The 24081-nt window shown below is 39.9% G+C and overlaps 1 protein-coding gene across 2 annotated transcripts in view; it reads left to right on the top strand.

Annotated features, from left to right (window-relative positions):
• Positions 1-24081, top strand: part of castor1 (cytosolic arginine sensor for mTORC1 subunit 1) — a 34252-nt gene that overhangs the window by 4998 nt on the left and 5173 nt on the right. For both annotated transcript variants that reach the window (XR_014600601.1, XM_084054569.1), the window contains exons 2-8: positions 13718-13788; positions 15519-15712; positions 16413-16548; positions 17141-17264; positions 18695-18805; positions 19457-19539; positions 19725-19819. Coding sequence is in view for 1 of the 2 variants with exons in the window: in XM_084054569.1 (XP_083910695.1) it covers positions 13718-13788; positions 15519-15712; positions 16413-16548; positions 17141-17264; positions 18695-18805; positions 19457-19539; positions 19725-19819 (814 nt within the window). In the remaining variant the exon portion in view is untranslated. The remainder of the gene's footprint in view (positions 1-13717; positions 13789-15518; positions 15713-16412; positions 16549-17140; positions 17265-18694; positions 18806-19456; positions 19540-19724; positions 19820-24081) is intronic.

Here is a 24081-nt window from a genome sequence, read left to right as displayed (position 1 = left end):
TATTTCGATTTGCTAAAGGACTGTATTATGGAATGTTAGAATGTTGATCTCGAAGTGGGTATAGCTCTAGAGAACAGGCGGTGCACAAACTGTTTGACCAGGGGGATGAGACAGCATTGTAAGACCACCCCCAGCCCAGGTTTCGGAGGTACGAGGCGAAGTCATCAGCAGGGAGGGGCTCACGATGACATCTGGCCATGAGGAGCCTTGCTCGTAGGTTGAGACTTTGGCGAGACCTTGGCCGGCGTAGCTGGAGGTGTTGTGGCTTTGTCATAGATGGTCAAGTTAACTCCAATGAGCTGTTATTGTATTCCTCCAGAGATAATCAGTGACATCGGCTCAAAACACATGCAGTCTCTAGAGGAAAGGAGAGAACTAATACTAGGATTAGTTCCAGCCCACCTTTAACTTAATAAAATCATAGCATTGGTAGGCAAACTTGAGTTATGCAGAGATGGCACACTAAAATAGGATATAATGGCATATATATCAATATTGTCGACAAAAGACATAGTTTTATACCTATCTGTCCCGAGTTCGAGTGGACAAGATTGGTATGACATTGAAAGAAAATGTAATTAATTAATATAGGAAAACAGATACATTTTAGACTTAAATACCTTTTTAAATTATATTAAAAGACTATAAGGGCAAAAACAAATGGTTATTTATTCAGATAACATACACATTGTTTTACTTCTTCAAAAGGACTGTATTGTTTATTAATTTGGAAGCCAAATGGTTATATTTCTTGAGTAAATAATCAGCGTTAGTAGGATGAAATCTTACATAGACTATAGAATAATTAGAATGGTAAGTGTGTTCTATATGCTGTTAAATGAGAAAAATGACATCACCTCATAAGTTCCCAGAATAAGGTTTTATAATTATAAACAGATCCTGTCTTTATTTGGAAGGCCCTTGGCAGGATGGCAGGATCTGAATTTTTTCTTTTAACTTTTCCTGAAAATCCCACAATGTATGTACCACCAGGAACTTTAGCCAACATAGTCTTGTTTCCAAGAAGCTGTTGTTTCCGGTCCCGCCCCCAAGTGTGTATAGGCTCAGTCGAATTATAGCCCTACTTCTCCTTGAAGCAATACTGTGGGTTGATATGTTAACCATTTTTTACAAAATAATTTATGGCGGGAAAAACTCACGTGATGCCTCTTTACTCACACAGACGTATAGGACCTACTTTTCCTCTTTGAGCAGTCGAGAGGAGAGGCTTCTGTCACTCAATTTAACCAGGAAGATTATTTAATCTGTAAATGAATTAAACACAGAATTACTGCGTGTAGAAATTGTACATGAAAGGTATTTGACAAAACATAAGCTGTTTAAAACAGTTAAGAACTCTTGAAAAATAAAATACAAAGGTTTTCCATCGGAGTTTAAAGGTTTTCCATCAGAGTTTGAGACCCTCAGTCTCCCCTGGGGAGGTTTGGTAAACTTCAATGACTCCTGGGGCAAGATCTGAAATGGATGAATGTGACTAAGACTGTAAGTAAGTAGTTATCGTTAAATGACTATGATAAAGGACACAAAAAAAACAACATAAAAAAAAGATATTAAGCAAATCACATTTAAATCTGTATTCACCAACTCCCTCCTCTTGACACAATACCATATATTCTATATACAGTATATATATAGTGTGTCAGAGAATGAATCTGCTGATGTGAATGAAAAACCCCCCCAAAAAAAACAGAAAACCAAGGAAAAAAATGAAAAAATAAATAAAATAAAATTGGAAAAAAAAACAAAAAGAAATGGGGAAAAAATGTTTAAATAAAATTATTTAAGATTAAAATATAACAATGAAAAGTAAGGAATAAACATCTTTGTTCTGAGGTACATTAGAATTAGATACGGTACACAAAAATAGATCGAAATCCAAAAATTCAAAAAGTAGCAGATCTACAAGCTCAAAAACATCTTAAGTTAAAATGATAAAATATTTTCAAAACTTTTAAAATAAATCAAAATTACTTTATAATATTCTTAATATTATAGTTAATGTTCTCCAACATTGATATTAGAACATATTGAATCTTATTAGGGTTAATTTAACTGATCTATGTTTTAAATGGAATTCACTTGAGACTCAGTAGCTAACACTTCCTGCTGAAGGAATTATGGGTAGTCTAAGAGACCAGATAAGAGGTAATTTTGGAATGAGTGGCCTGTTACAGAAACAGAAATCTCCACAAGGGATTGTGGACATTGAAGTTTGCCCAACAGTTAAAATTACTATATTAGACGATCAAACTTATTCACACATGCAAACATAAAACATCTGAGGGAGAGAACAAGAGATAAGACGAGAGAGATAGACACTTTCACTAACACTCCTTTACCCCCCCTCGCTCTCTCTCACTCACACCCACACACCATAAACAACAGGCGCTCAACGAGACAGGGCGAAGAGAGGGAGAGAGAGAGAGAGAGAGAGAGTCATGCGGGGTTCATAAACTCAATCATTCATACACATACAGAACATATATATTTCAGCATCAAACTAATTTTAGAATGAGAAATATCTTATACTGACTGGGTTGAGTATTACTTATTAGTTTAAATTATATTGAATATATATATATATTTCTTTGAATGTAAAACTTATTATTAGAACAAAATGTATTGGTGGTTGGATGGTTTACACTAGAGTGGTCAAAATAAAACAATTATAAATTCAAACAACCAACATTTGGACCAATGTGTGTCAGACGTTAATAATAATAAAATATTAATAACACTTTTTTTTTTTTTTTTTTTTTTTTTAATTGACTAATTAGGGTAATATCTAACCTCTATCCTTTTTGATTCATGATCTGCAGCTCATGAGTCAGAAACGGAGTTTGGCTAGTATTAGTATTGGTGACTTTGGATTGATGTCAAAAAATGAAATAAAATAAGTCTTAAGATGACAGTTGATGAAGTGACCTAGAAAATTGTACAGCACATGTTTCTCTAACCATCTTTGTTAGGACTTTGTTATCTAGACTGCGCTGTTCTACTATGGAATGTAAACAGATAAGCTAGAGAGGAAAGGCTGCTGTTCATCTCTATATTGAGTTATGGGTCAATTAACAATGAGTATTTTAGTGTACTACTGAGAATCTAACCAAATATCTTAAGATTTTTTTTAAATTTATTTTTATTAAACCGACAATGAAAATAAAATATAAAATAAAAGTTCCCTTTCTTTTTTCCTTTTTTTTTTTTTTTAAGTAAATGGATATGAATTATTCAAAAAAATGAAATGAAATTGTACCAGGATTCATATTAATGTGTAAATCTTTCTTGGAGTTTCAGAGGAGCACAGGAGGCGTAAGATATTAAAATGTACACCTTACCTCTGTTGTGACCCCTCTGAAATCCACTGACCTCTGATCCCATATGGTCTTGGGTCACCAAAAAATCTTTACATCAGTAATTTGGATCTGAATGGATCTCGGCTGCCTTCTTTCGGGGTACAGTGATGCTGTAAGGTATAGAGCAGACATGGAGAATGTTTTATAACAAATACTATAGGGTGGAAATTTAACATGAAGTCAAAAATGATGGTTTTGATCAAAGAAACAAAAAGGGTGGGATTCCGTTTATGCCAGAAAATATGTCCCCGTCGTCATAAATAGAACCCCCTCAGCTATCAAAACAAAATAAAAACTAAACTATCCACTAACGAGAAAGAAAAACATAAAACAGATTTAACTTAAGACCAGCCATCAGAAACTGAACTAATGAATGTCAAATAATCAAATGGAATTAATACGCTGGTGTGCTCTGGGTGACGTGGAGATACAGGTGGCACGTCCTAATCCCACATTAGGCACAGCAGAGAAGGAGCAGCCGGAGCACTTCCAGCGTCATAGGGGTCATAGGTGGGTGTCTAGCCAATACCAGGGCCCCAAAACCAGCAGGGAGGAGAGACATTAAACACAAACAGAGCAACATTAGTGAACAAAATCAACAGTGGATATGGGGTGTGCGAGCACATACTGTAACATCAAGGACTAATTCCTTTAAAGTGCCTTTTTTTATTTTTTAATTACAATAGAATATAAAGTTACAATAGAATATTTGAGAACATTTTCTGTTAACAATTGTAAGTGGGACCCATATAAATGGGAACAAGACAACCAATGTGAGATTAATATTAAATGGGTTAACAATCTGAATCGTCTTTGGTAAATATATAAATGTAACAGGTATCAGATTATTTCAAGATGGGTACTCATAAATACTATATTGACACATATCATATTAGAACCTCTAATTTGAATTTCATGAAGTGAGTGGACTAGGGTAGATGATTTTATATATATATGAAATATATATATATATATTAAAGTCATACAGATATAATTTTTTCATAGTAATGGGAGATAGGAAATAATCACCTTTTGTCTGTCAATGGTGAAACTTTTCAAAAATATCAGATCTACATGGTCAAAAATATATATAGTAATATTTTCATCAATTATAAAGAATAATTTAAAAAAAAACGTTCAAAACAAGCCTTCATAGTATAATATTATAGTGTTAATGTAGTCTTCTCTGTGAGCAATTATTAACCATAGCCTACTTTGTTATGAGAGCAGCTCCGAACAAGAGAATGTAAGCAGATAAGAAACGGGGGAAATTGAGAGGCTGTATTGGATAAGGGAGTCAGAGAACCTAGGGTGAATTTGATTATCTAATATACTTAATGGGTAAAGTAACAATGAGGACTAAGTGTAAGACTTTAGAATCAACTTTATATAAGATAAAATAAAGTCCTTTAAGTAAATGAATTTGAATTAATGAAACTAATCAAGGACTGATTCCTTTTAAGTGTTTCAAAAGTTAGGACACATCAAGTTCATCTATCTCTGTATCAATTTCATCTATTTGCGGCCAGAGTGTCTTTGTCCGTTTAAAGGGGAGTGCCTCGTTTAGGTTGTAACATTTTTTCTGGGTATGGCCATATTTTCCACAACTATAACACTGCATGGTCTTATAATCTCGACGCGGAGCTTGACTTGTATTTTGTGAGCCCTGTGGCCCAAAGGTTAACTGGGTGTGTGATGTATTACCTTGATTCCATGGTTGGCTGTGCTGTCGGCGTGCCCCGGCTCCCCAGGTGTGATGTAGATTCTTTGGCTTGTTATGTTGTGGTGGATGCAATGTGACGTGACCCTCTGCAGAAATCACAGCCTGAATTTTGGCTCTAGGTTTTGGGTCTGCAATGCAGCACTCGTAATGCTTAGCAAGAGTAGTGATATCGTCTATAGTTTTTGTTTTCCATAAGGGATCATACTGTGTTATGGCCTGCTTTAAGTGAGGGCACAGAGCATCCATTAAGAGGATGTTAAACAAGTGTTGATAGCCCACCTGGCCACTGGTTAGGCCTGAGTGGCGGTTAAACTGGGTTTTAAATTTCTGAATGAATTCCGAGACATCCTCTCCGACTTTCTGTTTGATGTCGGTGAGGACAGATAAATTAGTTTTAGCACGCAGGAGACCAAGTGCGTTCCCTATCATTTTGTTTACAGCTTCCTCGTGGTCTACCTGTCTTATCAGATGGGGTCTCTGTTCGTCCAGAGCTGGTGGCTCGGTACGGAAACATTGGATTGCACGGCCATGTAGGTCGAGGAGGTGGGCCCCCTCTGAAATCTGATGTGACATGGCTTTCGGGCTACTTTTTGCAATAAGGTCCCTGACTTCCGTAGTGTTAAGCTGGAGTTCTATTATCTCTGCTTTGAGCGCGGTCTCCCACCCCTCTGGATTGTCCTGAATATTAGGTAAAGTTTCTGCAATGTTCTTAATATCTTCAGGAGACCATTTCCTGTACCCATAAGCTAAATTGCCATCCCCCTGTGTATAGGCCATTAAGGGCGCTAGTAGTGTGTGTAGCTCTGCTGTATGTTGTGCAGTAAGTGATTGTGTAGGGTGTGTTTTAGTGTTAACCCGACGTTCAGGTAGAGATTTTGATTTCTTACTAGTGCTTGTGTCAGATGGAGGAACGTCGGGTCGGGGTGAAAGTCCTGGTGGCGCACCGACAGCAGGTCCAAGCAGGTCCACATCCTGAGAACGTGGAGAAAGAGTAATTTTTGTTATGTCAAACAAAACCTCGTCATCGTCCTTACTTTCAAACATTGACTTATCAAACGAAGTTAGTATGTCAGTGTTAGTGGTGCGCTGCGTTTTTTTACCACTAGTGGGTCCCTGTCTGCTGAGGGGCCTTCGAGGTCCCTGTGACGGGGAAAGGATATTTCCCATAATGCAAAAATGTAATTATTCAGACGTGACTAAAACTTAAAAGACTGTGTTCAAAATCTATTTAGTATCTATATAAGAAGTGGGTGGGCTAGTGTAGACAATTGACCTGTTTTACTATAATTATTATCCCCTCTATTTGACACACACTGAATGTATCTGTGTGTGGCAAGGATGAAATGACAATTACTCAATTACTGATATAAAATTTAAATAAAACAATTCTGAGCAGATGCACGGCTTGCAGGGAGAGAGAGAGAGAGAGAGACACAGTGACAACAGATTGTTGACACGTTCAAGGGATTGAGAGAGAGAGTGAGTGAGAGAAAGAGGCTGTCAGCCCTACCCAAAGGTTAAATACTTCTGTCTGTGGCAAAGTAGAAGGTTTAAATGACTAGTTTCTTTAAAATACTCAAATCAGCAGGCTGTGTCTTATCCTAGAAAATAAGTAAATATCATACAAACGGTTTAGTGCTGATGTAATGCTGTTTAGGGGTTGAATGGATGAGATGCCTGTAGCTGGTTTTAGTGATACAGAGGTTGCCTGGGGCAAAGGAACACAGGAGAAGTCAAAGATGGCTGGTTCCTAGATAAATGGGAATGAAATCAAAATATTAAACGTATTAAAAATGAAAAATAATTGAATGGTGTATCTGGATACACTATGTTATTTCCTATAATAATTCCCCTCTTATTGGCACACACTGAATGTATCTGTGTGTGTCAAGGTTTAAATGATTTACAAAATCAAAGTAACTTAGGATACAGAATGTCAGTTCTGCCTGATTCATAAAATACAGATTCTGGGTTCTGCCTGAGTCATAAAGTACAGAATCTGGGTTCTGCCTGAGTCATAAAGTACAGAATCTGGGTTCTGCCTGAGTCATAAAGTACAGAATCTGGGTTCTGCCCGAGTCATAAAGTACAGAATCTGGGTTCTGCCTGAGTCATAAAGTACAGAATCTGAGTTCTGCCTGAGTCATAAAGTACAGAATCTGGGTTCTGCCTGAGTCATAAAGTACAGAATCTGGGTTCTGCCTGAGTCATAAAGTACAGAATCTGGGTTCTGCCTGAGTCATAAAGTACAGAATCTGAGTTCTGCCTGAGTCATAAAGTACAGAATCTGGGTTCTGCCTGAGTCATAAAGTACAGAATCTGGGTTCTGCCTGAGTCATAAAGTACAGAATCTGGGTTCTGCCTGAGTCATAAGTTGTGGTACCAAAAATTTAAACCAAAATAAATGAAATAATAAAACATGCAGACAAATCTAATTTTGCCTGACAACCGGTTTACAAAAGAATGATATATATATATATACATTGCATTTATACAAGTCAAATAAACAACACCTAATTGTTGTCCATTGAACAGGCAACTGCATATATATATATATATATATATATATAATATTATTATTATTATTATTATTATTATTATTATTATTATTACCCTTATTATTATATTATTATTTTAAACTTTTATCCTAACAGATCTGAATAAATGTATCTATACAACTGCAGTTAAAAACAAAGGAACAGATGTACCAGGCAATAAATATCTATGCACACCCTGGTAGACGTCTGATATGCGCATATATATGTATTGACAGTATCTGTCCAAAAAAAATATATACAACAACAATACTGATTACAATTTTACAAATATATATATATACAAGTACGGCCAATGAGCCTCGTGTTAAAGTTAATGCAATGTCAAAATTACAAGTCAAGGAACCGAACCAAAATGTAACCTGTGTCTTTGTGGTCAGCTGGACGGAGAATCCCCACGTGTTTGAGGAAAGTCTGTGAGCCGCTTGTCTCCAAAAACAATATTTGAAAAAGAGGCTGATTCTAAGATAGCTGACCGGAAAGAGTCCTCGCGCGAAGAGGAGTCGTCCGGAGCCCCTCAGAGTCGACCGCGAAAAAGAAAGATGGGAAAAAAAAAATCGAAATTTTTAAGGCTGATTCTAAACGCACCGTCCGAGAAAAATATTAATAATAATTATGATAATAATGTCGGACAGGCCTTTAACCGTACGAAGGACCAATTGATAAAGTAGATAAAAGAGCTGATAAGGGTTGTAAATCCTGCTCTATGTTAATTAAAACTATTTGTAGTTAAACAGCTGAAAACCCAGTGTAAAAAGGATGAGACGAAATCAAAGACAGACACAGGCCGGTTCTCAAATTAAAAGGTTGACATTGTATTAAGAGAAAGAATCAATCCACGAGGCACCGTACAGCAAAAATATCTCTCTCCTGGTAATACAAAATGTTCAGCATTATAACAGACAGTTTATCTCTTATTAAGCCCACCCCACAATATAATATCAATCATGAACAGGGCAAAGGCTCATTTTGGTGGCACGGTAACCTGTTCTAAGGCATCATAGATAAACTGTAGCCACAACTTTCATGGGTAAGAAAGAGTAGGCCAGGGAGCAAGGACATCTTATCTTAGCAGTTATAGAACAGTCCCTTCTGAGCAAATACATCATACTTTATGCAATTATCCAAAGTGATACAATACAATAATCATACAATAATTATAATCTAATAAACTGTTGATTAGAAATTATCTATCAAGACTGATTACCAGACCTTTCATAACCTCAACAGGTTCAAAGGGCCAAGAGCAAAGTGATAATCACATTGTCAAATGTTGACATTTAGCATTCTGTTAGCTAATACAGACTATTGTCTTTGAGATAGATCACTGCTTGAAAGATGTTAGCTCTGCCCTCGCCAGACCAAGGAGGATAGTATTTCAAAAAACAAACAAGTCACCCTTCTCACCCTGCTTTGTAGAGCTGAACCCTGGACCAGCATCTTAAAGCCCTGAAGCATTAACACACTCCCTGTGGAAGATCATTCAGATCAACTGGAAGGACAAACACTCACCACTGTCATCAGGCATCAACTCCAATGGCTTGGATCAGGGATGTCCAGGGCCCCTGCGTGACCCTCGAGAGGTTTCATTATATACTGCAACCACCAACAATTGCGAAGATCTTCATCTCGGCAGACCCACAGAGCCCTGCCAGCTTCAAACAGTCCTCCTTTCCCTTCGCCGAAAGCACCTGTCCACCAGCACAGGGTCTAGGGGTTCAAATCCACGAGCAGGGAATCCGGCTTGGATGAACACAAGAACATAATTGGCTGTGTTCGGGGGAGGGAACCCGGGCAGGGCCAGCGAAGGCGATCTTTGTGTTTTGTGGGGCGGCACCAGTCAGCAGAGGATGTTGAACAGGAGGAGTAGGACAGAGGTGCTACGCCGTACCGGTGGGGGCTCCTCACTGGCAGGTGAGCATGTAGGGTACAACAGGCTGTGGGGAAGGTAATTTGGCATGATGGCTAAAATTGGGAGGAAAATGGGTTAAAAATAATTGGCTACACTAAATTTAGGAAGAACAAAAAAGGTTGGGGCCCCCCTCCCACTGTTTAAACTTTATACAAGGCTGGCCCCTTTAATAATAAGCAGGGAGTTACACAGTAAACTTTCCATTGTTCCAAAGAGAGAAGCCTTTGAGACTGTGCAGTTAGTAGCATATCACCTCATAGACTGGGCTGTTGTAAGCTGTGAAGGTAGCAAGACTCCTTTGGTGTCCCTGGCTGAAGATGGTGCTATGATAGCCCGCGGTGTCGTGCACGTGTAACAACATCACTTTGCACTCTGCTTATCACATTTCCTCAGCTGCAGCAGCAGTTGCAAAAAAGAAAAAGGAACCACCCCCACTACACCCTCTTACTTTTTACTTACTTTGTACAGCTGGATAAAAGTCTGGTATGTTATGTTAGTTTCAAAAATCTCCACCTTCTCTGGTGTCTGTCTCTCTCTCTCTGTCTGTCTGTATCTCGCCCACACCTCTCTCTCTCTATGCTACCTTATGTCCTTTAATTATTTCTGCACTTTCTCACATTTTGCACTTATTCCTCACACTGTTTCCTCCATAGTTGTATCACATACTGTAAGCAGTGGCACCAGACGTTAAAAACAGAAATGAAATCACCATGGAAGGGCCTTCCGGTGCCACAAAGTGGTAGCAGACACGGTGAAGAAATAGCTCTTACAAAAAAAACAATGAAAACTAGGTCTTTAAAGCAACATTAACAGCAACATTTCTGTGAGTCAAACTCACAAAAACTAGACAAATAAAAATAGAAAAGGGGAGGACTAACAATAGTAATACAAACTATGGATATATCGACTCAGCGAAGGAAATGGCATCAGGGATGATGCTTGTCGAGGCGAACAGGACTGTGTAAAATTGGCAAAGAAAAGAGACAAGAGCTCACAGAAACGGTTCATGACAACAAAAAGGCTCTGGCAAGACTAGAGACCAACGTGAAGGAACTTGTGGAAAGAACAGCCTCGTTGGAGCAAAACAGTAAATATGGTCTTGGAAGAAAGGCTAGAAGACAGGACTGCGCGGCTGGAAATATCAATTGCCTCTCTACTTCACCAAGAGGCAAAGATGTCTGCAAAGTGGGATGACTTGGAATAAAGGTCGAGGCGTAACAATATACGGATACATGGCATCCCGGAGGGCTCTGGGACAAACAACACCATAGGATTTCTGACTGATTTTATTTGTTCATCAATACTGCTGACAATGTACATCCGCATTGATGCTATATCTATTATGCCCCAAAATAGGAGAGAGACATTCTGGGAAGGATTGTAGCTTTTATTCTAGTTATTGAAGAATAAATGTTTTTTGTGTTTTGTTCAGTTCAAGAACTCAAAGTTCTTGAACTGTGGCATACATACCACAACTATAAGTGATCACGCCCCTATCACACAAACTGTAAATACTACAGTTAATGTATTGTTAATGTATTCGTGTTATGGTGTATGGTGTGATGGGTGCTGCCCATGTTTTGTATTATGAAAATTATTACCAGTTTTCAGAACAGACATAAAAAGAAGTTAAATCAAGTGTGATTGTATATGCATATTCTCCAAGTTGTGCTCTCTGTAAAGTGTGTTCATTAAAAAATAAATCACAATGGAAGAATGTTACTTAATTCTTCAACTGCTGTGAGTGAACTGAACATCTTTAAGTGAAAATCACTTGGTGTCTGCGCTAAATAAAAATGCACAAAACAGGAAACCACAACAGAAAAAAACAGAGTGTTGTTTCCCTCAAAGGCTTTAAGATCACATGCAGCCAAAGTATGAAGACTTGGGAGTATTTGACTTTGCAATAGTTGTGTGTACTTCCATGTTTGGCCTCTTTTCTCAGAACCTTAAGTTTGCTTGAGGACATGCTCATCCCATCGGACAGAACTTCACCACCTGATCATTGTCATTTGCAAGGCAGATGCTTGGCATGAGCTACCTGCAGGAAGTAGCAAGCAGGGGAAGGTGAAAGGTCAACCGGAAAGGAGGGAGGCTACCAAAACACAATAGTGGATTGGTGGGGTTATTGTATTTTCTCTCTCTCTCTGGCCCTCTGTACAGTATCTGTCTGTTTGGATTGATTGTCCCATCTCATGGCAGGGATTAGTTTCTGCTGAGTCAGCCGGTTTGGCGTATCACCCCACCCGACAGGATTCAGCTGTAATAGTTTCAGCGGACTGATACGTACAGAGGATGTATGCCCACTATCAGGCATTGTAGGACAAGAGGCATGTGCAGTGGAGTAGCGCCATCTTTTTAAGGTTTCAGGGAAACCAAAAGAGGTTACCCTGTTGAATTAGCCCACTGTGGCAGCATTCAGAGTTTATCCTCCTAACCGCTTGAAATCTAGCGTCCCTATTCTGGGGCAAACATTCTGTGAAAATGGCACATCTACAAGCTCACAACGTGAGCGCTGTGAGCTTGTAGATCTGCTACTTTCTGCAAAGATCTTTTTGTGTAGCGTGAAAACAGGGGGGGGGGGCGGCTAGTATAGAGCCCTGGGGACTCCGGTCAACTAAGACTTAGTATTAAAGCACAATAACTCGTTGGTAGAGGTTTCAGTCATGTAGTTACTTTGCCGTGATGCAACTCCAAATATTGGCAAGAAATCATAAAGAGCGTTGCATTGAACTTGATAATCCATTCCAAATCCAGTCTCCTCATTGACTTACAATGCAGTGAATGCACGGTGAAACGGGTCTCAAAGTCACTCTCTTAGCATATACAGAAATTCAAACAAATGGCAATATAACATTCACAAAACCCAGTAGGCTACGGCATTTTTTTTGGCCAATTTGAAGACCTGTTGCAGACCTGTTTGAACCAGCAATCTTGAAACACAATTTATCATGATCAGTCAGCTGATGGCCGACGTCATACCGTACGCATTTCTCAAAATGTGTAACTATTCTCTACTTTTAAAAGTGCTCCGCTCAGCCAAAAAAGAGCAATGACCAGGGTCTTTCACTGTTGCCTTAAAAAGGCGCTGGTAAATCCGCATTTTCTCATAGGTTTTAATGAAAAAAAAGCGGTACCCATTTTATTTTTAAGAAGGACATTGTAAACATAACCCTTAGACTTGTTAGCTTAAATGCCTGGAAGTAACAAGGAGCCAAAGCCTCACATCTGGGTTTGCACACACGCAAATGGTTAACACTTGATTCATTTTGCTACAGTAGCCTCGAGCGTGAACACCCGCATGATGCTACACAGTAAAATTATCAGTGTTAATTTAACTCTGAGAGTGTACAAAATGTAACCAAAGACCTGTAAGGGGTACCTTTGGTTACATTTTGTACACTCCCCGAATTTTAAGGTGCTTTATCAATGGATTGACCTTCAGTTCTTCTGAAGTCTGAGCCACATGATGCAGTCATGTGAAAGATGGATGTTACAGATTACAGAATCTTTGACAAAATAATGAAAACTGAAGCCTCCAAAAGTTACTTTATTTGTCCATTTGCCTACAGGGCCGACTGCAGTCACCCATTCTGGTCGCCCACAGTTCTGTCTCAGCTCCCGCTGAAGAAAAAAAAGCAAATGCAAATTTTGTCTTCAGGGCTGAAAAATGAGAACTAACGCAACCAACACCTATCGAGAGCTCTGAATGAACTCGTACAAGGTCACAGCACATCGCATCTCATTGTGATCCTGTACATCTCGTTATTCGGCGTGGGACACAGTCATACGGGAGACTTTAAATTAGTCATGATCATTTCACGGACGGTGCATCCTGATCCTGACACAAAGGACATGGACAATAGGTCTTCACATGCACATACACACACAACTAAAGTTGTGGTTGGCTGAAGCAGTGGTCCGCTCTCATGGGTTCCCCCACCATTGTGAGGTAGTTTTGGGGGGGTTGGAATAGAGCTAGTCTTGGCTCGCTATCGAGAACGTCTGACGGCCCCAAACCGCTGTATTCAAACTAGATAAATGCTGTTGTTGTTGTGAGGCTCTGAATCTTGGTTTGGTTCTGTTAAAATAATAACACTGTTGTTCACACTATTTGCTCTCTCTCCTTTTTTCTCTCTATCTCTCTCAGGTGCAAATTTTTCAGTCTGACGGAGACACCAGAGAACTACACTGTTGTCCTTGATGAAGAGGGATTCAAAGGTAAAACATCCACACTGTAAAATCCAGACCGGTAAATTAACTCCCAAGAGTGTAAAAATGCTAAATGGATCTGTGGGGTCCATTTTTACACACTGGGGTGGCATGTTGAGCCAATTGACTACGAGTCGACGGTATACTGCACAAGATTTGCGAAAACATGCCAGTGCTTCTCGATTATTCAATTAATCGAAAACGTAATCGATAGAATAAATGCTAAAATAAATAAAATAAATAAATAAATAAGATAATCGCTAGTTGCAGCCCTAATTATTATTTTTATTGACCAGCCCACCACCACTACATTTATCATCCAACCATTGGCTTATTTCACAGATGTTTGATATAAAGGCATACACTGCCTCAGGGCTCACTCTCTTGCGCTCTCTCTCGCTGTCTCTCTCTCTCTCTGTCTATTTTAAGAGGTGTGAGCTGATGCAGGAAAGCCACAAAGGAGTTGTCTATGACAAATTATGTCAACCAGAACAGTTTTCCCTTTGAAGTGGAGAAGAGCTCCCCTTTTCTCTCTTTTTCGTCATTACGTTTTTAAATTCTCTGAAGGTAACTCTTGGTGATTTTTGTCGGAGATGGGCTTCAAAAGTACAGCAGGGTAGCACCAGGAGGAGAAAAGGTTACTTCGCCCTATTCGGTTTCGCACTGAAATCCTGGGTAGCTGCCGGCTGTTCCCCAGGCCCTGCAGGGCAGGCCAGTCTGGGGCGTCGTATCTATTTCTCCTCAACATATTGTCGCTGGCAGACAGAAAACGTGTACATCTGCTAATTTACTTTTCTAGTTGAGACACTTGTTTGACCTAGTAGAGCATTGTTATATGAAAATACAAAAAGTTGAAATATGTAGACACAACTTTCTGCCTGACAATGTGCAACCTCAGAGAATACTTGTACTTTCACTGATCCTACTAGTCCACACGATGAAGACACGACTCCAGAGATGACCCCAGTTGAACCATGACACACACACACACACACACACACACACACACACACACACACACACACACACACACACACACACACACACACACACACACACACACACACACACACACACACACACACATTACACACATGCATACATGGGCACACATGGGTATCAGTTTACACCATATCGTAGCCCTATACTTTAAACGTCTATAACAGTAGGGTATAAATAGCTGGGGGCATGTTGGGCCTCTCCAGGTTGACAGAAGAGGGCTCATGCCAAACATATCAGATCTACAAGCTAACAACGAATTGTGGTGCGACACGTAATGAGCTTATAGATTGCCTATTTTCGCCATCGCACAATGAAGTATAAATTGGGTACTTTGCACCCAATAGCTATTTACCTAACAAGGTTTCACACCATTTATTAACCTTTATATTTCCTGATAGCTAATTTCATGATAATGTGTCAATTCATTGTTCATTAATCAATCCTCTTCTCTTCTCTCTTTGTTGGAACTGAATTGTGTTCTTGTCTGTCTCCGGTGGAAACATTCAGTAATACCATTATTTGTAAAGAATGATTAGAGAAATTAGATTCAGATTTTTCTTTTTTCTTTTGACATAAACCATAGTTCATATTAGCCCCCTCCCTCCTTATTGTGAAACATTATTTTAATGTTTGATTATTTTCCTCTACACAGTTGAAGGATACAATGAACTCAAGAATATGTCTATGAATTCTTCATTTTGTTCCACCCATGTCCACCTGCTGCCCGCCACCCTCAGAGCTCCAGGCCTCGGAACACCTTCAGGTGGAGGGGTCCGTTTGGCTGCCCCTCAACGTGGTCTCCAACGGCAACGCGTCCAGCAGCTCCCAGGCCGTGGGCGTGACCAAGATCGCCAGGTCGGTGATCGCCCCATTGGCCCAACAGCATGTGTCCGTCTTCATGCTCTCCACCTATCAGACAGACTTTATCCTGGTAAGGCCTATTTGATTTGGTGGTTGCTCGGTCATTTGGTCGTTTCTTGGCAAGGTTCTAATGCTTAATTTATGCTCCACCCATTGTACGTCAGTGTTGCCTACTGGAAATGTCAAATCTACCAACGCCTTGTGGATGCGAAACATTGTGAGCTTGTACTGGATTTAGTATTTTCGGTACTCAACGCCGTCGTGCGACAATGTATAAATCAAGGCTTTAAATGTATAAATCAGGCTTTAAATGTTTTTGTCTCATCACAATCTTCTTCTCAATCTTTGGTCTGAACTTGGTTGAGATTCTCTGTTTAAAAGATTCAGTGGAGAGACACTAAAAGCTCTGAACACCTCTGTAAACCTGAGTCTCACAAAGGTGATCTTTGACCCTCTGGGTGTTGTTGAGAAGAAGCAACCATATTGTTCGCTCACAATTTTAACGTGTAGTGAAGTATTACATTCAGCAGAGATGGGGGGGGATTTTGGAGAGTCCTAAACCACCTATTACTGATGTTTTGACCGATATTTTGTACAAAATATAATAATAACCTGCCCAAAATAGGGACATCAGGTTGAAGCTGGTTAAAAATCGGGACACATCGGCTGCAAGAAAGTCAAATAATGGCCGATATATCAGCTGTGCTCTACTAAAATGCCCCCTCCCCCCTCCATCTCTATTTGTCCTACATGTCTGATTTTATATATAGGTCAAGGAGAAGGACCTGTCGGTAGTCATCAGCACCCTCGAGGAGGAGTTCAACATCTACAGAGAGGTGGGAGGAGAGTCTGTCCCCGTACACGGTCAGGACGTACCCAATGGCCTTCAGAAGAACGGCAAAGAAGGTAGGAATGAGATAATGTTTGGTTTTGTGATGGTTAACCTGAATCTCGTGTCGTATAGTGGAGAGTCACAAGTTGGGTGGGGGGGGGTCTGTTTGTTTATGACAAAGAGGACCCATTCACACAACAACACCACCTGGCGTGTTCCATTTGTGGAAAGGGATCGGATGATGTTTTTTGCCTTAAGCAAACATTTTATGTGTCAGCTGGGGATGTTTGTGTGCGTTGGCAAGCAGACTACGTAGGTAATAATGCTATGATGACGTTGCGAGTTTGAGTGATTGTACCTTTCAGTGGAAATTGCATAGTATTATGCAATGGTTGTTGTTTTATTGTACCCAATACAGTAGTACTCAGGGCGATGCTTTAACCATTCATGTTTCTTGTCTGAAATCTGCATAAAACAACATAAATGTCAATGTGGAAAAACACACACACACACACACACACACACACACACACACACACACACACACACACACACACACACACACACACACACACACACACACACACACACACTTATACCCTTACATCCTTACATCACCTTAACAGTTCATACCTGAATACCTTCAATTGTCCCCGTTGTAACTAGCTATCCAGCCTACAGTCCACCCGGTGCTGATACCCAAGAACCAGTTCTGTGTCATGTCTCTGGACCCAGACACACTGCCAGCTATCGCCACCACGCTCATTGATGTGCTCTTTTACTCCAACAGGTGAATTTTACACTTCACTGTTTACAGTTGTTGTGATACTTACTTCATACACAAGGTGGCAGCATATTTGTTAAAACGCATAGGTCACTTGTCAAACGGCTTTGGAGGGCTTGTCAGCATATGTAATTTGGTAACGTTGCACTCAGAACAAGCACTGCCTATTAAATGTATTGATGTGATAAGTTTGTAGGCAATAGCTGTGATCGTTTTATAATAACCTAATTGTAAATCTGCGAAATAAAACTTGTATATCTGCTTTTTGTGCAGAATGTTCGACCCGGAAAAGGGACACTAGGGTTCAAGGGATTCATTCATTGTAATGTGTAAAGAGAAGCAGCTTAAATAGTGCACTTTCTAGATCTATTTTGCTTCATTACAAAAAAAAATGCTGGTGATTGTATGTTCACTAGAGGTTCGGGCCACTACACGCCCTCATGCCTACGTTGCACCGCCGGTCAGACTGATATGGCTATATAGTGAGATCTTTGTATCTATCCAGTCCTTTTTTCTATGGTCATAATCATAATGACAGATACTAATGACAGATCCCTGTCATTAGTATATGCCAATAATGGGAATGGCCCCATATATGGAGATGAGTGATTTGTTTGTGCCTGAATGCCATGATGACACATTGACAACACACTCGATATTTGGGTGTAGCTGCTTTGGGAACTCCTTAGTATATGGTTATGGCTGAGTCATGGTGACATGAGTGTGATGGCGTGGTCCAACCTCTCGCCCGCTCGCCTGTCCTCCCTTATGCCAATTCTAATATAAGATTAGTGTATTTTATTATTTATTATTAGTAACTTTTATTTGAATAATGACAAATGCCTATTGATAATATAAACTTTGTTTTATCAACTGTCATTGACATTTTCAGATTCTTTAAGAAGAGAAGTTTGAAAAGTTGAGCAGTTAAGCTGGCCTCGATAGGTAACCAATGTTGGTGTAACTGTCGGATAACAATACAGCAAACAAACAAAAGACCGCTTTTCCACCGCGTGGAAAAGCCGCACGTGAGCGTAAACCTGCAACAATGTATAGATAGATAGATATCCTGTGGAAGGCTTGATCTTGCCTAAATTGCATATGCTGCCCACTTCTCCATGCCGCTCCTTATTTCCCTTAACATCAAATCTCTTCACCAAAAATAGCATGTCGCAATGCAACATGATGGGCTTCATGTGGTTAAAACAGAGGATCTCAATGTGGGGTCCCGGGACCCTCAGGGTTTATGGAGGGTGTTCCAAATGGACCCTTATAGGTCTGTAACTCTGAGAATGTACAAATGGAATGTCGCTCAATTTGTAGCCTCTCAGAGTTATGGGGGTTCTTGAACTTGAAATGTTTGAGAACCACTGGGTTAAAAGAACCATAATAATCTACAATGGTTGTTTCCTCTCTCTCTCTCTCTGCCCTCACAGTCCTAAGGAAGGCGCTCCATCTAGCCCAGAACTAGACCGCATCAAGTTCTTCTCCTTCTCTCTTATTGACGGCTACATCTCGCTGGTGATGGACACGGAGGCTCAAAGACAGTAAGGATCTTAACCATTTATACCTTTATATACATTGTTCTACGTTGTTCTATGTCAAGTAGAGAAAATGGCTTATCTACAAGCTCACAATGCATCGCAACGGTGCATGTTGTGAGCTTGTGGATCTGCTATTTTTGCCTACTTATGCAGAATGTTTGCTAGTTTTTGCCAAATGTCCACCTATTATGACATGCCTAGAATAGAGGCTCTAGGATTCTGGTTAAACCTTTATTTATACTTGATCAACCTAATAATTAGGGGCTGGCATGTAGGAGCCTCGAATGGATATATTGTCAATGGGTAATTTTTATGATGGTTATTTATTTTGTTACTGCAAAATCACGGTGATTGTGTACAGGCTGTATAAGATTCTTATCTTAATACAAGCAGCTGCTGATAACAGAGAGGGTTCGTGGGATTTGTGGGTATTTTTAGTTGACCACTATTTTGCTTTTGATCGCTGTGATTATGTTATGTTCTTTATTGTTATTTAAAAGCATATTTTTATTATCTCAGCTAATCATTTTGTTAGCATGTCAAACAATCATTAAACAAGGCCTGTCTCATCCTCTCAATGACTTAAAGATTTTTTTGTCTGCAGTGACTTGTTTCCTTGGTGGCAATCAGTGTTGTTTTGTTTTTGTGTTCCAGGTTCCCTGCTGACCTTTTGTTCACCAGCTCATCTGGGGAGCTTTGGAGGATGGTGCGCATCGGGGGTCAGCCTCTAGGCTTTGGTAAGTTGCACAGTAAAATCCCTTAGTGTTAATTTAGCTCATAACTAATGTAACTTTTTACATTCCCCAATATTACTTTTCCTTTGAAGTTCTAAATTCATAAATGTGATGCTTGTTTGTCATCTTAATTGTGCGCTTTTATAGTTTCACTGCATTCCTGTGTCTTTTTCCCTTCCTTTTCCCAGATGAGTGTGGCATCGTTGCCCAGATATCTCAGCCTCTAGCGGAGAGCGACATCTCTGCCTATTACATAAGCACCTTCAGCTTTGACCATGCACTGGTGAGTCCACCGTTTTGGTGTCTCCCTTCTGGCCAACAGAGGGCACTGTTCACCACTGATGGCATAGGGTGGCATGTCTGGCATAGCAATCTTTGTGGTGATATTAAATACATTAAAAAGCTCATAAACCTAGGTTAACTTTCAGGTAGTTGAGGAATTTGCTTATTCACACATGTGAGGAGGTAAGTATTCCCATAGTGGTGACCTCTCACACAGAATGATAGTTCTATCTTTGGCTCATGTAGGAGTTTACTGTGACAGAAGAAGAAGAACCTAGAAGAATGTGTAATCGCATCAAACAGCATTGCTGAGTTGCTTCAGCATTACTAAGGCAATTGGTGTCAAATCATTGTTCCTAGGTGTGACTGACACAGTTGTGAAATGACTGTGAATTGCATTGAATGGTGAATCATTTGCAGATGAACAGATATCAACTTTCCCTATAATTCATAGTAAGGAGGAGGAGTAAGCAAGGAGGTCCTTGAGGCAGAAGATACTTTATACTCCTCCCAAAAGCATTTCAAAGAAAGTCTTAAATTCCTTAAAAATAAAAGGGGTCGCAAGGTATTCACACACTTCCTGATGGTCATTTTGTCACCAAAACCAATTGGTTTGAAATACTTTTACCTAATTTCCTTAGATAATGCCTCTACATGCACCTTTATTTTTTCTAGATGATTTTTTCCCCCAGCATTTTCTGCTTTATTAGACAGACAGTGACAGTCAGTAGAGATACAGGTTAGGTAGGAGATAGAGAGGGGGATGACATGCAGCAAAAGGGCGTGTGTGCGTGTGTGTGTGTGTGTGTGTGTGTGTGTGTGTGTGTGTGTGTGTGTGTGTGTGTATAGGGCTTAAGTGGTTCATTCAGCTCTCACATTGATGTGCATGATAGTTACTGTATCTCTTCAATCATGTGTGATGTCAAGATGACATCCTTGATTCAATTTCTGGAATTTTACGAATTTACCTTGGTTAATCATGGGGTTTTTAAATGACGCCTTCTGTGTGATTGTTCATAGATTCAGTATGTACTGTTATCAGTTGGTTAGGGAATAACAGAGGTGTGAAGGGTGACACTTGTACAAATGCATTCATGTTTTCAATAATCATGCACACATACACAAAGGTCATGCCAACTTTTCAGAAAACCTTGGGAGTGAGATTTTGTGGTGTGTACAGCAAATATTATTATAATTTGTATTATTATTATTATTTTATCAACCCATGGAGTCACCTATGAAATGTATTTTGCATTCATTGTTGTACTTTATGTTGCATCCCATACCAGTTGTACTACCCCAACCAGGTACAGGTGGTATGTTGCACTGGGTGGGTGTGCTATAATTCTCCAAATCTAACCCTCAATAATTAAACGAGTAAAGTAATTTTGAGGCAGAAACTTGTGATCATTTTGGTGGGGGTGATCTACTTTTTAACCGAGTAGATTTCCTGTATTCTGGTGCATTTTACAGGGAGTTTGATACTTTTATCAGGCTTTACTAGCATGGGAAGATTATGGATGAATGTTTTAATTTCATCCATTGAAAAGCTAAACAGAAGTTGATTTGATGGCTGAAGCAAAACAGCCATCTCTAATAATAACCACTCATTAATTAAAAGTGAATATCTCTTTATGATGAACTAGAATGTATCACATGGAGTATAATGTGTATACTGTGGGAATGAATGGAGTGTATTCACTGTCATAATAAGGGAGTACTGACAGTAGGAGTACCATGAGTTGACTCAGTTTTCCACTTGGGGTGATTTGATGGAGTGAGAAATACGATGTGTGGCGTGTGAAGAGGGTCATTTGTGTGTGTCTCACGCTCATTGCGTGAGAGTTGGCAGCTCTGGTCATACAGTAGATGACATTAGTCATGACCTCATACATGGTGTGTTTTTTACTCTGCAATATTGCATAACATCCACCGCTTGGAACCAGTTGTGTGATTTCAGTAAGTTTTCTCATGCTGGCTTGCATGAGTAGCTTCAATGTCAAATAGAACACTTATATTTTCATTGCGAACGCAGCGGAAGAAGGCGCGCCTCCGCGCAAGTGGAGCATACTATGAAAACGTGCTGTCTTTGTGTCTCTGTCTGTCTGTGTGCAGTATGTGTGCAGCCACACCCCCATGTGACTCACGCTCTCATTGGCTGCCCCCCTGTGACTCATGCTGTCATTGCCTGCATGCACTACAGTGTGGCTGAAATTCGCCTGTGCCCCTGGCTGACTAAATACACTCCTCTGAGAAAAATATAGCAGCGACAGTCAAAAAAAACACATCTACAAGCATCTACACGAGTTCATCTATTGGGATATCTAAGAATTCCATGTCATTTCTGCATATTTCAGGCCGGATGGCAAGTTGAAAACGCCGTAGTTTGAGAACAGTTTGCCCCAAAAACAAAAACATGCCTGAAATCCGCCTGCCCCTCGGTGACTAATTACACTCCTCTGAGATAATTCTTATTGCTCTTTTCGAGATGCGTTCGCTTCCCGCGTTCGCGCGTCTTACTTGTAAAATTATGTATACACTAAAAGTAATTGAACATGATTGCATTTAATCAATATGGACTGTATGCATGAATGTGATGGAGGTGTGTTGTAATAAACAGGCTTTACAGTTCAGCAGTTCACACTATAACTACACTGCAAAATCCTGAGTGTTCATTTAATTCTACTCAGAGTTTACACTTTCAGAGTTAAATTAACACTCCAGATAGAAAAGGAACAGATCTAATGCATTGCATTCATTCTGTAAACATAATTGGTGGTGGTAATAAAACTCTGGAAGACATGCAAAGTATATTTGAGCACATTATCTGTCATAAAAGGCTATACCAGAAAAGAAAAAAAACTAATGTGAAAAGGGAAGGAAGTTTCTAGTTTCTAGTAATTGAGTCAGATCCGTGTAGTGGTCTACAGAGATTTCCATTTCCTGGGAGCTGCTGTGGTTTGGTCTGCAGTTCTGATTGGGTGTAGACGTATTCCAAATAACAATAGTGATACTGCAGCAGATTGCACGCAACTCAATCACATGGAATTAGTTGTAAAATATTATGTGCTGCTGTATCATACTTTCATTGAGACATGACTCAACCGGCCAATGTGCACGTACCAACTGTCCATGTTGTTGTTTTCCTGTTGTCAAAATCCGTCCAGACACTAAAGCCAGATTGATACTGTCGTATAGTGGGGTCCCGCAATGAAATAGCCAATCTGCAAGCTCAGGTATAATGTTGTCCCACACTGAAAATAGCCGATCTACAAGCTCACAGTGCGCCAACTGTGAGCTCACAATTGTGTGCTTGTCGATCTGCTATTTTGGGGCGCGGGTCACCATTGTACGACAGACTTTCAATTAGGCTTTTAGCTCCTCCCTAAAGGACTCTATTCTTAAATACTTCTGAAACCCGTCGAACCAAACTTGCCCACATTTTTATGATTCCATTATAGAATTATTAGATATATGTAACTTCGATATGAATGTTGGGAGGTGGGACATCAACCAAAATGGGGGAAATAACGAGATAGTCCTAGGGACTGCTCCCAGATCTGTTGAACAATATTGGCATCTCCCTTGCTCTTTAACGCCCCCCCCCTCCCCGCCTCTACCATAGCTGATGCCTGATGCTTCCCACTCTAGTGAATTATCCAGCCCAGAGTGGGGCCTTACGGTTCACTGTGGTTGTACCGACAGATGGGAAAACTGTTCCTAGCTAGGCAGGGTATTTGTGAATAAATGCAGTAATTTATTCCCCAATCCGCACATGACTCAGGCATATTTCTTGCATGGCGTGTGTGTGTGTGTGTGTGTGTGTGATGAATGTAAATGTTGGAAATGTTTCACCTAAAGATGCCCAAAATAGGGATGCCAGGTTGAAAGTGGTAATAAAATGTCAGCGGCTGTTGCGGCCACTAGGGATGTCCGATATTATCGGCCGATATTAGCATAAAAATTGATATCGGGAAAATATCGGTATCGGTTTTTGAAAAAAAAAAAAACATTTTTTTTTTTTGGCTTTATAATTAAGTTACAGGAGTTCTGTATATGGTGTGTGTGATATGAAATTTGAGCTTACCCTAATCACAATAATCCCCGCATATATCGGTATCGGTTGATATCGGTATCGGTAATTAAGAGTTGGACAATATCGGTATATCGGTTATCGGTAAAAAAGCCAATATCGGACAACTCTAGCGGTCACGATACTGTAGTGATTCTCCCCTGTTCATTGTACTTCTCCTGTTCACCTCT

This window comes from Gymnoscopelus microlampas (genome assembly GCF_963454915.1).
Source record: "Gymnoscopelus microlampas genome assembly, chromosome: 4".
Lineage (NCBI taxonomy): Eukaryota > Metazoa > Chordata > Actinopteri > Myctophiformes > Myctophidae > Gymnoscopelus > Gymnoscopelus microlampas.
Note: the sequence above shows the minus strand (reverse complement) of the source record. Positions and strands in the feature narration are given on the sequence as shown.